This window comes from Phycodurus eques, chromosome 13, assembly GCF_024500275.1.
Source record: "Phycodurus eques isolate BA_2022a chromosome 13, UOR_Pequ_1.1, whole genome shotgun sequence".
Classification (NCBI taxonomy): Eukaryota; Metazoa; Chordata; class Actinopteri; order Syngnathiformes; family Syngnathidae; genus Phycodurus; species Phycodurus eques.
In genome coordinates this window covers 10,540,845-10,557,439 of record NC_084537.1, presented here as the reverse complement: position 1 = coordinate 10,557,439, position 16,595 = coordinate 10,540,845, and the positions used below count along the sequence as shown (strand labels likewise).

The window sequence follows — 16,595 nt, the reverse complement described above, 5'->3', positions numbered from 1 at the left end:
AGCTAATTTTTATCAAATAACTTCTTGTGGACAGTAAAAACGTAAAATGTTTGTCAGGGATTTAGAATCATTAATCGCTTATGACACACACTGTAGTTACCAAAGCAGTATGTGGGGCATGTCACAATCATGTACATTCAATGACAAACAAATGTATAAAATGAAGGAAATACCCCGTACAGTACAAAATTATTGTAAATAAGTATTTAAAAACGGCACGGTGACGGAATGGTTAGCACATCTGCCTCACAGTTCTGAGGACCGGAGTTCAAATAGGATAGGCTCCAGCACGCCTGCGACCCTAGTGAGGATAAGCGGCTCAGACAATGGATGGAAGTATTTTTTTTAAAAAGCTTTAAAATGTTTGGAATGTGTTAAAAGTTTATCCAAACTTAACTCTCTGGAGAATAAAATGGAGGATTTTGAGTTCCAACTAGACACTATTTTCTGTCCGTTAAATCCGAGCTCCGTTAAATCGGGGTCTGTTAAATCGAGGTTGCACTGTACTGAAATTATTTTCCTTGGGTTGCAGGGCCATAGAAGGAAGGTTTCAACTGTGAGCTTGGTTTTTTTAATAAGCACAAAATAAGCCACTTTCTCATTTCACCTTGTGCATGTTGCCAGGGGCAACCAAGTGTCCTTTACCAGGCATCATCCCCTGATGTCTGTCAAGCAGGTGGGTGGAGCTTATAAGTCAAGTCGAGACTTAAGTTGAATCTCCTCAAAGGAACAAAAACTCATCAAGTGAGAAGGACGCACAGCTTGTCTGTTTTCATCCGGACTTGGACTTTTTTTGTGGAAAGAACCTTTTATCAATAGATCACGCCATCATGAGAAAAATGGGGCTGAAAGAGAAATACCTATGTTTGTTGCTGCTTGTTGTCCCACTGTGCTGCATTGTGGACGGCAAGAAAAATACGAGGAATCGGAACATTGATGCAGGTTAGAATATCACACATCTATCTATGTATCTAATCTACACAAAAATACCTATATTGTATACATTCACAACTTAAATACATACTTTTTTTAAAATTCATACACCCCCAACATACCCAATTGTTTTTCCCTATATACACAAGTAGATTTTTTTTATTACACTTACTGTTCTTCACTGATTGGCGGATCCCAAAATACAGAGAGAAATGTTAATTAGTCTGCTGATGATTGTTTTTCACAAGACACCAAATAAACAACTTCTTTGTGGACTTCTGCATCATAAAATGTCCTTTTTTCTAAAGCTCCTTACTTTCAAAACAAGAAGCAACGTGACTAAAACTGACAAAAAAATAAATAAATAAAATAACTTACGGTAATTGATAAGCGGAAATATTTTGCTTTGATGCAAAATTTTCATTCCGCCTGTGATATTTCAGTTTTTCTTTTTTAATAAATCTGCAACAATTTCACCGGCACGGTGGACGACTGGTTAGATCGTCTGCCTCACAGTTCTGAGGACTGGGGTTCAATTCCCGGCCCCGCCTGTGTGGAGTTTGCATGTTCTTCCCGTGTCTGCGTAGGTTTTCTCCGGACACTCCGGTTACCTCCCACATCCCAAAAACTTGCATTAATTGGAGACTCTAAATTGCCCCTCGGGGTGAATGTGAGCGCGAATGGTTGTTTGTTTATATGCGCCCTGCGATTGTACCCTGCCTTCTGCCTGATGCTAGGTGGGATAAGCTCCAGCACTCCGGCGACCTTTGTGAGGATAAGCAGCTCAGAGAATGGATGGATGGATGAAATATCACACAGCCATAAGTATTCAGACCCTTTACTCAGTACTTAGTAGAAGCACCCTTTTGAGCTAATACAGCTATGAGACTTTTTGGGAATGATGCATGTTTTCACACCAGGATTTGGGGATCCTCTCCATTCCTCCTTGCAGATCCTCTCCAGTTCTGGATGATGAACATTGGTGGACAGCCATTTTCAGAGCTCTCCAGAGATGCTCAATTGGGTTTGAGTCAGGGCTCTGGCTGGGCCATTCAAGAACAGTCATGGAGTTCTTCTGAAACCACTCCTTTGTTATTTTAGCTGTGTGCTTAGGGTCATTGTCTTGTTGGAAGGTCCTGAGGACTCTGGAGAAGGTTTTCGTCTAGGATATCCCTGTACTTGGCCGCATTCATCTTTCCTTCGATTGCAACTAGTTGTCTTGTCCCTGCAGCTGAAAAACACCCCCACAGCAAGATTCTGCCACCACCATGCTTCACTGTTGGGACTGCAATGGACAGGTGATGAGCAGTGCCTGGTTTTCTCCACACATGCCACTCAGAATTAAGGCCAACAATTTCTATCTTAGTCTCATCAGACAAGAGAATCTTATTTCTCACCATCTTGGAGTCATTCACGTATTTCTTAGCTAACTTCATGCAAGCTTTCATGTGTCATGTGCACTGAGGAGATGCTTCCATCGGGCCACTCTGCCATAAAGCCCCGACTGGTGGAGGGCTGCAGTTATGGTTGACTTTCTAGAACTTTCTCCCAACTCCCGACTGCATCTCTGGAGCTCAGCCACATTGATCTTGGGGTTCTTCTTTACCTCTCTCACCAAGGCTCTTCTCCCCCAATTGCTCAGTTTGGCCGACGGCCAGCTCTAGGAAGGGTTCTGGTCGTCCCAAATGTCTTCCATTTAAGGATTATGGAGGCCACTGTGCTCTTAGGAACCTTAAGTGCAGCAGAATTTCTTTTTGTAACATTGGCCAGATCTGTGCCTTGCCGCAATTTTGTCTCAGAGCTCTTCAGGCAGTTCCTTTGACCTCATGGTAGACAAGACGCCAAAAACATGGGATTAGCGATTAGTTGACTTCAAGTTGTAGTTAAAGTTGACTTATCGACGAGTCATCTAATAAGTTCAACTCCTAGGATCCACAGGTTAATTGTGTTCGTTTACAGTAATTGTTGTACTGTCGCTATTTGTCATGAGCATAGCTAGATGAAGAAAGATACATTATTTGTAGTAAATAAATAATCATTTTTGGACCATTTAAAGGAGAAGTTTGCAGTTTTAAAACCACAGCAAAATTTGAACGTCACCTAACTTCACGGATCCCTTTCCACCCTTGCGTCTGACCAAAGCCACGTCCCTCGTGGCACGAGTGCAATTCTCAGACGTCACCATTCATAATGGCATGCGGTTATGAAAGTGAGTTGTAGTCACAGAGAACGCTATCCAGCCTCAACAAAATAGCAGTTCTAGCAACACTAAGCTAGCATTAGCATTGTAAACAAGTCAACGTTAGCGAGCAACGGCTGACAAGAAAACAACAAAAACAGCAAGTAACAAGTAACAAGAAGAAAATGCTTGCAATATCTCAACGTTATTAAAAGTGAAGACAATTTGCAATATATTTGAGCAAGAAACATGAAGCACATGATTTGCTGACATGGGCCACATAAAATGATGTGGCGGGCTGGATCTTGAGTTTGGCACCTGTGCTGTACATTAAAAATATATAGAATACTACATCCATCCATCCATCCATTTTCAACACCACTTATCCTGGTTAGGGTCGCGGGGCACTGGAGCCTATCCCAGCTGACTTCGGGCGAAAGACGGACTACACCCTGAACTGGTCGCCAGTCAGTCACAGGGAACATATAGACACAGACAACCATTCACACTCACATTCACACCGTCACTGAGTGGGAACTGAACCCACACTGCCCACACCGAAGTCAGGCAAGTGTACCACTACACCATCAGTGACAGCTCTATAGAATACTACACAAGAAATATTCAATATCTAAATAAGATAGGAATTGGCCTTTTTTAAAGTGTTTTTCTAGTGTTTCATGAAATTGTATGAGTTTCACCTTTTTATTTCAACTACTGAAATAAGTGTTTTTTTTCTCCGGTATTCTGATGTGTTGAGATGCACCTGCACAGCTGAAAAATAAACTTTGATTCTTTGTTATTTCCCAAGTGATCCACGGGACCCAAGTGAAGACCAAACGACTATTTGCAAGACAAAAGACCTCAATGCCAATGGAGAGTCCCAGTCCTGTATGTTTTGCTCTTTTGAAATTGTCATGTTATGCTCACTCGCTCACTCACAGTTCAATGGTGAGTTTAATGGAACTACAATCACTTGAAGTGACCACTTACCTTGAGTTAAATTAACCTTTAATTAAATAAACACATTTTTATTTAAATTAATTGTTATTATTCATTTTATGTCAAGAAGGGATTTTGTGGCAAAAAATACTTGTAATAGCTGTGAAACGTGAAGGAAAATTGGAATTTTGGTAAAGATTTTCCGCTCAATGAAAAGAACGAATCAATTCAGTAAAAACTATCACATGAAACACTTATTTGCTTTATTGTGCCCCCCGTCAAAAAAAGGATAATATCTGGCCCCCAGGCCTTCAAGTTTGACACCCATGATCTAGTGCACAATAGTCTACTGTCATTCCAGCATTCCATCCAGTGAATTAAAATCAAGTCTTGTTTCAAAAGTGGAAAACCTAGCTTTCTTTCACAGCAGTCATTTATAAAGTGGACTTTGCGTGATTTTTCAGAAATGCAAGTCAGTGATCATAGCGCCAGTTCGTCGCTGCGGCCTCCCGAGAGAGAGCTGCTCCTCCTCCTGTGAGCCGTGCTGCGGCCCCTGCTCCTTCTGCCGTTGTCGATTCTTCAATGCCATCTGCCACTGCTGGAAGATGAAGCCTCCGTGCTTGATGAGGAGGAAGATTCCATGCAAGCACGGGCGTTAAGTAAACATCCCGGAATCATGCAGGGTGCGGCAAGAAGAAAGAGTATGACAAACTGAGACAAAGCTAATTGATGAAGTCTCTCATGCTGATATTATAGGGATGATGAAGTATGCGATTAGAATGGCCCATGAGCATTTTTCTGGTATATAAATAATATATGATAATATACAAGGAAAAAAAAAAAACATTACAAAAGAGAATAGCCAAATATTGACATATTATGTGAGGATGTCGCTGTAGCAATGGATAAGTGCTGTATTCCAATGTTTTGTTTAATAATGCTTTTCTGAAATGCATGACAGTTTAATTTGAATCCCATTAAAATAAAATTTAATGTGTTTCACCTAGCCCTTTATGTTTTCTTCCAAATATTTTTACCCATCTTACAAATTCTTCCCGGTTAATCAAACATATGAGCACAACTGTGTGTTTTCTTGTTTCGTAAATGAAAGTAGGGCTGTGAATTTCAAACTACAGATAATACTTAATGTTTTGATCATATGGATAGAAACAAAATCATGCATTGTAAAAATGCATTATACATAGGTAGAAGGGTTTTCCAGAATTTTGAGGTCAACTTTGGAGGTGCGTGTTATAGATGGGTGCGCATTATACACGATAAATTAGGGTATATATACAAAAAATGAAAATATGATAAGCCTATGCCATTTTATCTAATAATTTAGCTAAAGTCTGGATTCAAGATATTTCTTGTATTATTCCAGCATTTATTTGCTTTTGGCTACATTAAGGATTATCAGGGACTTAGAATGCTTTTGTGTCCGGAAAGCAGAAATAATGAAAACACAATCATAACAGTATCATTCTTGTTCTTGCTCATCAGGAAAACTCTCCTTCTGTTTATTTATTATTTTTATCAAATTCGTTTTTTTCCTCCGTGGAGTGAACCTACTACCTATTGGTTCACTGAGTTTAAGAAAATCTCTCATATGTGATGTGAACATCTGCAGTACAATCAAAACAAACATGATATACTGTAACTGGAGGAGGAAGGCTGTACAAGCTGGGGTGGGCAAACTGTGGCCCGCCGGCCACATAGGGCTGACTCTGTTCATTAATGTGGGCCACTGAGCTTTTACATTAGCCACGAGTCCTGTAATACTTGTTGCATTTATTTAACCATTCATTCATTTAACTTTTTTCCCCCAAAAAAAGTTATTTCAAATGCATTTTTATTTCTTTGTTATTCTCTCATTAGATAATTAGTTTATTGACTTAAATGGGCCATTCTACTGCATCAATGCCATTTGCATCCACAGGAAATAAAATGTATGAATGCATAATAAAATGAACTGGAAAATATTTTTTTATGAACTAATGTGTCCTGCACATTAATCTGATTGCATATTAAAACTATTTAAAATAACAATTTAAACTACCTTTAACGGTGGAAAAATAGATGTTATTGTATTTCGCCACTTACTAAAATTAGACAGACCAAAAATTAACTGTTTTAGTTTTTATTTTTATTTTGTGTTACTCCTTATCTCAACGATACTTGAATTCTATTTTCTTTTAAAAAAAAAATCTTTCTTAGTTTAAATTAGTTCTTTAGTCATGTCCCAATGTTTTCAATCACTCCTGTTACCCTAACCCATTAAATCCTCTGAAAAATTTGGAATATTCCACCAGTCACATAGTCCACAGGAAGATGCAACATTCAGAATCTCTGTCGGCCACAGAAAGGCCAAAAGTAAGTTCACTCATGTTTTTCTTCTGTATATTTGATGATATTTCAACTATGACTGGGGAGGTTAAAATATTGGCACAGTCCTGGTACGCAAATTACAATATTTTTTTGTATGTCATTTGTTTATTTTTACAATACACTTTTTTTGTTGACTCACACTCTAATGCGCTTAATGTCAACATCCCATGAGCATACATTTTATGTGGCTATATTGCATGTATTGGATCAATCTATGCTAACACCTCAAATGAGTTTCACTACAATAAAAGAATGACCAAAAAAAAAGTTGACTGAGATGGACCAAAACACATCCTGAGTAGTCCAATAAGTGTATTATGAGACAGAAATTGAAGTTTATTTTGAGATGGTGACAACAAGCAAATGGCACCGATTTGGTGGAATGGCCCAAACAATAAAATAAAAAATATTAGTAAAATAAACACTTTCACATCTACATTTAACATATGTGCATTTATTTTATTAATGTGTTCATGAATTATAATTACTTTCATCATAAATAATAGAATTAAACACACACACACGCACACACGTTGTTGGCTAAAACAGGAGCCAGCGAGCCTATGGTGTTCTCCGTTTCTTTTACAGTGTATCACAATGTATGATTCCTCGTGACAATGGACAACAGGTCTAAAAACATTTCAGGCCAACTGTGGAAAATCTTGTCAGGAAGGATGTAAACACATGAATGTTAGTCAGAGTCTGAATCAGAGAGACGTTTCTTTCAGAATCAAAGCACCAGCGCAGGGGAAGATCACTTCGCCTACATGCAATATGGCAGATTGTACAGAGCTCACTTTTAATATCGACCACGGTTATCTGGAGGGTCTGGCACGCGGACTAAAGACTGGGCTCCTTATCCACACTGACTATCACAATCTGGCCCAGTGTGACACACTAGAAGGTGAGAATGGATCCCAGCTGTTATCTGTGTTTGTGTAATTTTTTGCCAGATTTGTGAGAAACAAAACTACAGCTGTGTCCATTTTGTGTCTTCATCGCATTGGCTGCTTTAATATGGCCATGGGGATTATATCTCATTTCAATGTCTTTTCTGCCCTTCATCACCGAGAGAAAACTGAAGTGTCAGTTGTATGTCATCACAATTATAGCATGGTGTGAGAGCAGTTGGGTGCTCATAAATTTCTGGATGCAGAGATAAGGATTGTGGCACAGACACAAATCCAAAGTACAAGTACTTAGGTTGTAAAACGAATTGCAGTGAACCCCCATATACAGTACCTCGCGGGATATGTTCCAGACCCATCCGTGGTAGGTCAAAATCTGCAACTATTTAAAACACATTTCAACTTCTTAAAATACACTTTTTAAAGTATTTCTTAGCGCATGTTGTAACACTCTCCCAGGTTACATATTGCAGAGATTCTCTAATAACACTGAGGTAGGGTGGCTGTAGAGTGCGGACCAGAGGTTCTCCATATAAGAGACACAATGTGCTTGCTTCAAGCTGTTCATTTGTCAACCCCAGTTGAATTTACTTTAAAATTGACACATGCAACAAGAGAATTAAACATCTGATATTTAAACACCTTCATGTTCCACCCAACCATATCACTTTGTGAACAAAAGTTTGATAGCTTAATGCTAACATACAATGCGAAATGACATAGACAAGCTAACGGAAATTAGTATAGATGTTAGGGAAATTATAAACCTTTAAACTACTGCTACTTTAACACATTGAGAGCAGCAACAAATACAAACAGAACCTAAAACAAAACTCAAAGTAATATATTATTTCTGCTCTGTGTGTGTTAAAGTAGCAGTTGTTTGAACTATTTGAAACATTTCTTTTGAACCTATGCTCCATCATTTGCTGAAAAAGTGGCATATTCCGTTTTTTTTGTGCTCTCTGTAACACCCTAAAATGCCATAAGATGGTCCCAAAAGCCCTGTCTCGGTGACAAGAAAAACAACAAGTGAACATGGTGTTTGTACAATTTTCAATTTCTATTTTGTTTTATGTCTGAGTTGTACACTAAATTTCAACTGGGAGTGACAAATAAACAGCTTGAAGCAAGTATGCTTTTGATTCTTATTTGATGAACTGTGGGAGTGAGAGCGTGATAACTAAGGATTTTTTTCATTTGGTCTCTCGATATGGCAGATTTTCACCTACGTGATAAACAGGGTACACAGAGAAAAGATCTACCAAACATCCATTTCCAAACATTGTTTGAAGTCTACATTTGACAATGTATATACGGTAGCACTGCAGTTTCACTGAGCTCGTCTCCCTCCAGATATGAAGCTGCACCTTCAGAGCACAGAATATGGCAAGCTGCTGTCCTCAGCTGGGGAGGAGGACCTGACCGTGTCTCTGGTAGACCGCAAATTGAGGGACAACCTGGTCACAGAATTCAACTGCCTCCGTTCCAACAGTCTGCCACCACTCTCCACCTTCCTTGACTATATGACGTATGCCACAGCATAAGTCACATGACTTAATTGACTCGAGTCAAACTTGAGGACTTCGTACTTTGTGAAAGACTTCACTTTGACTAGTACTGTAATTTCTCGTGTATAATGCGCATTCCTCCCCCTCCCAGAAATTGTCAAAAGTCAATAGTGCGCATTATACATAGGTATAGGGGGAAATGGAGAGAGAGAGAGAAAAAAACTTTTACATTTTATAAATGTATGCCGCCATCGAGAGGTTATGAAAAAGCTGTACACTTTCATTCCAATATGCCACCGCCACCTAGAGGTTATGAAAAAGGTGTAGCCTACACTTTCATTCCAATATATAGGGGTACATATGACTGCATATATGTACAGTTGTGCTCATAACTTTACGTATCCTGGCAGAATTTGTGAAATATATATATATATATATATATATATATATATATATATATATATATATTTTTTTTTTTTTAATACGACTGATGACTGAACAACAACCATCATTAATTTCTTTATGGTTATGTTTTGTTTAATAATGCTTTTCTAAAATGCATGACAGTTTAATTTGAAACCCATTAAAATAAAATTAAATGTGTTTCGCCTAGCCTTTTATGTTTTCTTAAAAGAATTGTATCCATCTTACAAATTCTGCCCGGTTAATCAAACATATGAGCACAACTGTGTGTGTTCTTATTTACTAAATAAAAGTAGGGCTGTGAATTTCAAAATACAGATAATACTTAATGTTTTGATCATATGGGTAGAAACAAAATCATCCATTGTAAAAATGCATTATACATAGGTAAAATGGTTTTCCAGAATTTTGAAGTCAACTTTGGGGGTACGTATTATGCACGAGAAATTACGGTATTCATGACACTCGGCTTGACTTAGACTTGAACTATATGACTTGACAAGTTTACATTTCAAAATCTGCATTTTCTAGATAGTGTGACATTAGTTTTCTTTTTGAAACCTGGCAACCCACCAGTATGCTATAATGTGGAGTGCAGAGGCCACCTCATGAAGCAAGTCCACTATCCTGAGTGGAGCTTCAAAGATTATTAAACATGGATTAAGGGATTGGAAAAATGTTGTTACTTATGATGAACTCTGGAAAAAGAATGGCAACATGCAAGGTTTGCAACTCAAAGATAAGAGACAAATACAACATGTAACTTTATCCATCACTATCAAACCCACAGAGACATGTAAGCTACGTTAACCTCACAGTTTCGCTAACACATAAATCAAACATTAATTTATCTTAATCAGTTCTGCACCCAATTGTGAAGACAACTATGAATTGTGAATGTGTTAGTACAGCTAAGACAAGTACAAATATGGAGTACAAAGCGGCTAATGTGCAAATATAACTTGATTTATGACTAGTTTAACCCAAGTCATGACTTGACTCGACTTGCTTGTTTTTAGCCACAGTAATTTGGGATTTGCTTGAAATTTGAACGTTAAGACTTGAGACATACTTTTCACTTGCACATCATTACTCTAATTGCCCAAGTAATTTTTTAATGTTAACAGAAAACAAGACAAAATACAACAAATTCAACAAACATAAATGACTGAGAATCTACATAGACATGAAAAAATGTTTTTTTAGCAAGCATACCATTGTGCTATTAAGTTAAAATGATGTTAGCCTCATAGCATAGTCATTTTGTATTGTTTTCTGAAAATCTAACACAATTCCTGTCATCCAAAATGAGAATCAACCAGCAAAAGTATATTTTTCTGACTTTTTTAAACCACTTTGCACTACTGTTTTGTCTTTGTCGCCATAGCTACAGCTACATGATTGATAATGTGGTGGTGCTGATCACTGGGACCCTGAAACAGAAGCAGGTGGAAGAACTTCTCCCACGGTGTCATCCACTCGGTGCATTTGACCAAATGGCGGCGGTGGGCATTGCCCGCACCCCGACTGAACTCTACACAGCCATCCTGGTCGACACTCCGCTAGGTAGACCCATCAAATCTTGAGACACACTTGCTTTTTATGTGCACTGCTCACGTAATGCCACAGACTGAATGACTGCTTTTTACTATGTGGATCAGAGCTGTGAGAACCTCTAAAAGCAATTTGTTTCTTAACATAGTTGGAGAGCCATGACAAAATGTAAGGTCTGGCCATTCTCCAAACCACTATACTGATCAGCCTACAAGATGCACCTAAAATAGCATGAATCAAACCACTCCCTTGGAAAATGTACATAAACAGTACAATTGACACCCAGAAGGAAGAAGATCTCGCAATGATTTACTAAAGCAGTAATTGCCAACCATTGTGCCATAGCATGTTAGCGTGCTGTGAGAGAAATGATCCAATTTCACGAAATTAGCCTGAAAATTATTCTTAAATTACAAAAAAATATGTATTTATCTATCTAAATTTGTGATAAATTCTAATAAATAATCATCTAAATTTGAATAGCTTTGCTATCTATGCAAGTGACATAGAGTGACAAGCAGAATAAGCAAACGCTTTTCCAGTAGATGACACCTTTTTTTTAACAATTTTTATTTAGTGGTGTGCTGTGAGATTTTACAAAAGAGAAAAATGTGCCTTGGCTTAACAAAGGTTGTGAAACACTGGACTAAAGCATTTAGAAAGCACCGGGCTGCAAAACAAAGAATAACAAGCAGCTGCTTCAACCCTCACCTATGGTCACGAGCTGTGGGTCGTGACCGAAAGAACAAGATCCCGGATAGAAGCGGCCGAAATGAGTTTCCTCCGCAGGGTGGCCGGGCTCTCCCTTAGAGATAGGGTGAAAAGCTCGGTCATCCGGGAGGAGCTCAGAGTAGAGCCGCTGCTCCTTCACATCGAGAGGAGCCAGATGAGGTGGCTGGGGCATCTGATTCGGATGCCTCCCGGACGCCTCCCCGGTGAGGTGATCCGGGCTCGTCCCACCGGGAGGAGACCCCGGGGACGACCCAGGACACGCTGGAGAGACTACGTCCTTCGGCTGGCCTGGGAACCCCCCGGAAGAGCTGGATGAAGTGGCTGGGGAGAGGGAAGTCTGGGCGTCCCTGCTAAAGCTACTGCCCCCGCGACCCGACCTCGGATAAGCGGTAGAAAATGGATGGATGGATGGATGGATGCTTCAACTCACCAGGCATCGTTTGATACCCCATAAAACCCGCCACCAAATTTAATGTTCAGCCAAATATCTGCTCAAATGAGCCCGCTTCCTGGTTTGAAAATGGGCATACAGCTGTACAAAATAAGCCATGGAGGTCTCTTAACTGTCTGCTTTCAATAGTTTGTTCTTTAAATAAAAAATAAATATATTATATTGCCAGTCCAAAATGTTGACTCATGAGGAATTCTACAGGAAATGGCAGTGGATCAGAGGAGTCATCCTCTGAGGTCAACACATTATAATAATAAAACAAAATTATAGCGTTATAATGTTGTGGAAAGTTGTGGATAGTTTTCTGAGATGAAATGATAAAAGAATAACTCACTGCCTTCTGGTGTCACAGGTCAGTTTTTCCAGGATGCAGTGTCTGAGTCTAACTTGGATGAGATGGAGGCTGAAATATTGAGAAACAAACTTTATAAGGTAACATACAAATCTAATACAGGTATACCATTTGATATACAACATGTGTTTGATGTGTAAACCCTTGGGAATACAACGTTGTCAGAAACGTTAAGCAACACAAGAGCATATAAAAAGTCTACACACCTCTGTTCAAATGCCATATTTTTGGGATGTAAAAAAATACGAGACTAAGATGAATCGTTTTTTCCAATTTACATATTTCTTTGCGAGGGGATGTAAAAATAAACAACTGAAATAAGTGAAATAACTGAAACAACCATGGTACTGCAGGGTGGCTCATGACACACAGAGTCCAAAGCAAACATGGTGGAGCAGCATTTAGCTGTTATGCTGCACACAAATGGAATAAGTTGCCAACAGAAGTGACGTCAGCCCCTAGTATGAATGTTTTTAAGTCCAGGTTAAAAACTCTTTTCTTTCTCATGCTTTTTAAAGCACTTCCACTTTCAAATGATCTTTCTTGCACTGTTTAAATTGTACTTTTTCTTGTACTAATGTAAGTAGTACAAGAAAAAGTACTTGTACTAATTTTCGTTGCTTTGCTTTGCTTTCTGGCAGAAGCCTGAAGGTTTTGTGCTAACACTAACTGATATTTCGCACTGTTCATAATTCCCTCCCTGCTGACTAAGGCCCCAGTACCAGCTAAAGAAAAACAGCCTCAAAGCATGATCCCGCCACCACTATGCTTCACTGAAGGTATGGTGTTCGTTTGGTGAAGAGCAGTGTTGTGCTTTCGCCAAACATACTTTTCGGAAATCCCTAAAAGTTTAACCTTGGTTTCATTGGGCATAACACATTTTCCCACGTGTTTGAGAGATTTCCAGTGTGTTTTTGCAAAATGTAGTCGGGTTTGGATAGTTTTTCGCTGTAAGGTAAGGCTTCCCCGACTTGCCACCCTACGCCATAGCACAGACTGAAGACAGGAGATTATTGTCACATGTACAAAACAGCCAGTATTTGCCAGAAATCTCTGAAGCTCCTTCAATGTTGCTGTCGGCCTCCTGACAGCCTCCCTAAACAGTTGTCTTCCTCTCTTTTCATCCATTTCTTGGTAATGTCTTTGTTGTGCCATATTTGCCCCATAGTTGTCACTGTGTTCCATGTTAATTAATGCCCAAGAAATTATTTTGTACCCTTCTCCTGACTGATACCTTTGAACAATGAGAACCATCGAACGCTGTGGAAGCTCTCTGCGGACCATGGCTTGTGCAGTAAGATGTGACTACAAAATGGCAGGAAAGTCCGACCTGAACAGCTGAAGATTATTTGGGGTTAATCACTTTAAATGCTGGCTGGTGTGTGCTGACTCCCATTTAACATGAGTTTGAATGTGACTGGTTAATTCTGAACACAGCAACACCCCCAGTTATAAGAGGCTGTGCACACTTGTGAAACCATACGATCTCAGTTGGTTATTTTAATTTCCCCTCTCGAAAATATTATTATTTCTTTCAATTCAATTCAACGGTTATTGGTCACACGGCTGGAAAAAGTTTAGAAATTATTTATAAGGTCTATTTTTGTATATCACAAAAACCCTGGCATTTGAGCAAGGGTGTGTTGACTTTTCAAATGCACTGAACATTTTACCATTACTTTACTAAGATGTGGAGAAATCTTTGGATCTTCGTAAATTGTTGTTTTAATGCTACCAGTCAAATATCCTCCGAAATGTTATTAAAGCGCGCAGAAACGCTTAATGCGCATGTATTTTTTTCATTAATTTCAACATACTGTCTTCATGTCTTATGTATACTACATGTTCTTCAAGGCATATTTAGAGTCTTTCCACTCTTTCTGCAAGAACATTGGCGGTGCCACAAAGGATATCATGTGTCCTATCTTGGAGGTACTGTGATCATTTCCACCAAGTGGTTGGTTTGATTTGCAGTGGGTATCAGTTATGTTTGACTGTAAATCTACATGTAACTGTCAAAAGTTTGAGGCAGACAGACGGGCCTTCATCATTACAGTGAACTCATTCGGGACGGACCTGAGTAGTGCAGACAGATGTTCACTGTATCCATCTTGTGGTAAACTTTACCCTGAAGGGCTGCAATTACTGTCCAAGGTAGAAGAGCATGAACAAGTCAAAGCAATCGCCGACTGTTATCCGGTATGTTGAGTCCAATCTTATCGCTTCTACAAGCTGTTGTGTTTCTGATTACTGTGTTTACATAAATCATTGCAGGACTATAAAATAATTTTTGACAACCCAGCCCCAGAATCCGATTACAAGACTCTGGAAGACAGATTCATTCAGCAAGAGGTAATAAAACTCCAATGGCCAGCTCTATAAACCAGATGCCCTGTGATTACATGATTTTTTTGGGGGGGGATCAAACAAAGCAGTTCTCATTTGCAACAGTCATTGTGGATCCAAGTTCTGATGCAAATCTGTTATGGGCAAAAATATAATATCACTGTGAAGTAGTTTTGTTGTCCTCATCAGAATCACTGTCATCATGAATCAGGATAATGAAATGGAAAGTCTCAGATTTCTGGGGGTGAAATGGGGACATGGTGGAACGGTGGAAGACTGGTTAGAGCGTCTGCCTCACAGTTCTGAGGATCGGGGTTCAATCCCCGTCCCCGATTGTGTAGAGTTTGCATGTTCTCCCCGTGCCTGCGTGGGTTTTCTCAGGACACTCCGGTTTCCTGCCACATCCCAAAAAACATGCATGCTAGGTTAATTGAAGACTTTAAATTGCCCGTAGGTGTGAATGTGAATGGTTGTTTGTTTGTATGTGCCCTGCGATTGGCTGGCAACCAGTTCAGGGTGTACCCCGCCTCCTGCCCGATGAGTGGCAGGAGGCGGGGTACACCCTGAACTGCCCGATGAGTGGCTCAGTACACCCCGCCTCCTGCCCGATGAGTGGCAGGAGGCGGGGTGGCTCAGAAAATGGATGGATGGATGGATGGAAATGGGGACGTCTCAAAGGCACCTAATGGTCATACTTACGGCTTCTTTATTCTCGCGTTGGCGGCGACTGTGCTGACGTCACTGCTCCTATCCTGCACGCAGTTTGCCTTTATACTTGAGCGCAACCCACGCGCACAGTTTTGAAAATATACTGCAGTCCTCCTCCAAGTCGGGGGTGTCGCTACGGCTCGTATTGGCTAGGACGCCACAGGGTGGAGTTTCCTCTGTATTTTTTGGGCCATTTCCGGTAGCCGTTTTTACTTTCCTTCCGTAACAAGGAACAAAGCAACAACAATGGCGGCTGTGGAACAGTGTCTGCTAGAACAAATGGACCTAGATGACCAGATGATACGTTTAATTACGCTGCAAAATCGATCAAGAAGGCGGCGGCGTACATGGTATGTGGAAAAGGGGCACGCTGAGTGCGTCATCACATCAGATGATCTCTGCGGCATTCTGCGCGCAGCAACTATTTTTGCCGTGTGCGCGTCAAGTGATGCAGAGGGGCCGCACGGGCCAATTCCTCGGTCACGTGATGCAATGCGGGCGTTGTCGGCCGCGGGAGTACAAAGAGGCCTTCACTCTACAAGTGTAGCATGAATTGCACACACACTTACTAGATACTTCATTCGGTACACCTTGTGTTATGAGACCTGCTTTAAATATTCTCCCTTTACAAGTGTAGCAATGCTCAATTTCTCATATTCTGCTCACCGGTCTGGTGTGCTGTAAAACACATTTTTAAATAATTATAGTGTCAAGCTCAAGTGCTTTTCTTCCCTTGTGATCAACTTTATCTCTTTCCTCAGGTTAGGCTGAACACACTTGCGTTCCTCCAGCAGTTCCACTTTGGTGTGTTTTATTCCTACATCAAACTGAAGGAGCAGGAGATCCGCAACATTATCTGGATTGCAGAATGTGTCACTCAAAGACAGAAGTCCAAGATACATAATTACATCCACACATTTCAGGGTACAAATTAAGCGGTTAACGGAAAAGGTGTGGATGAGACGTTACAAATAACAGAATTTAATAAATGCACATGAAATATTAAAATTGAGCTGCACCTAAGTTGATCACTGATAATCTTCATTGTTTGTACAACAGAAGAGAAAAAAATACAGTAATTCATTATTAACAATAAAAAGATCGCTACTGTTAGTTATTCACATAATGACTCTGTCTGTTTGTATAAAGTTACAGAATTGTAAGGAAT

At 39.8% G+C, this 16,595-nt stretch overlaps 2 protein-coding genes across 2 annotated transcripts; both read left to right on the top strand.

The window, feature by feature from the left end:
* Nucleotides 1–830: 830 nt before the first annotated feature.
* LOC133411985 (agouti-signaling protein-like) lies at nt 831–4,713 on the top strand. The gene is made up of 3 exons (XM_061694914.1): nt 831–942; nt 3,942–4,003; nt 4,519–4,713. Exons 1-3 carry the CDS (start codon nt 831–833, stop codon nt 4,711–4,713), a joined length of 369 nt encoding a protein of 122 aa, XP_061550898.1.
* Nucleotides 4,714–7,133: 2,420 nt separating this feature from the next.
* Nucleotides 7,134–16,526, top strand: LOC133412095 (V-type proton ATPase subunit d 1-like). The gene is made up of 8 exons (XM_061695151.1): nt 7,134–7,346; nt 8,707–8,881; nt 10,672–10,850; nt 12,374–12,453; nt 14,228–14,305; nt 14,396–14,572; nt 14,648–14,725; nt 16,189–16,526. Exons 1-8 carry the CDS (start codon nt 7,217–7,219, stop codon nt 16,360–16,362), a joined length of 1,071 nt encoding a protein of 356 aa, XP_061551135.1. The 5' UTR covers nt 7,134–7,216; the 3' UTR covers nt 16,363–16,526.
* Nucleotides 16,527–16,595: the final 69 nt, after the last annotated feature.

Coding starts and splice junctions, on each gene's coding strand:
- LOC133411985 (XM_061694914.1), top strand. CDS start 831: ATGAGAAAAATGGGGCTGAAAGAGAAATACCTATGTTTGTTGCTGCTT. Junction 943..3,941: donor GAATCGGAACATTGATGCAG/GTTAGAATATCA, acceptor ACGGGACCCAAG/TGAAGACCAAACGACTATTT. Junction 4,004..4,518: donor CAATGGAGAGTCCCAGTCCT/GTATGTTTTGCT, acceptor GTGATTTTTCAG/AAATGCAAGTCAGTGATCAT.
- LOC133412095 (XM_061695151.1), top strand. CDS start 7,217: ATGGCAGATTGTACAGAGCTCACTTTTAATATCGACCACGGTTATCTG. Junction 8,882..10,671: donor ACCTTCCTTGACTATATGAC/GTATGCCACAGC, acceptor TTGTCGCCATAG/CTACAGCTACATGATTGATA. Junction 10,851..12,373: donor CCTGGTCGACACTCCGCTAG/GTAGACCCATCA, acceptor CTGGTGTCACAG/GTCAGTTTTTCCAGGATGCA.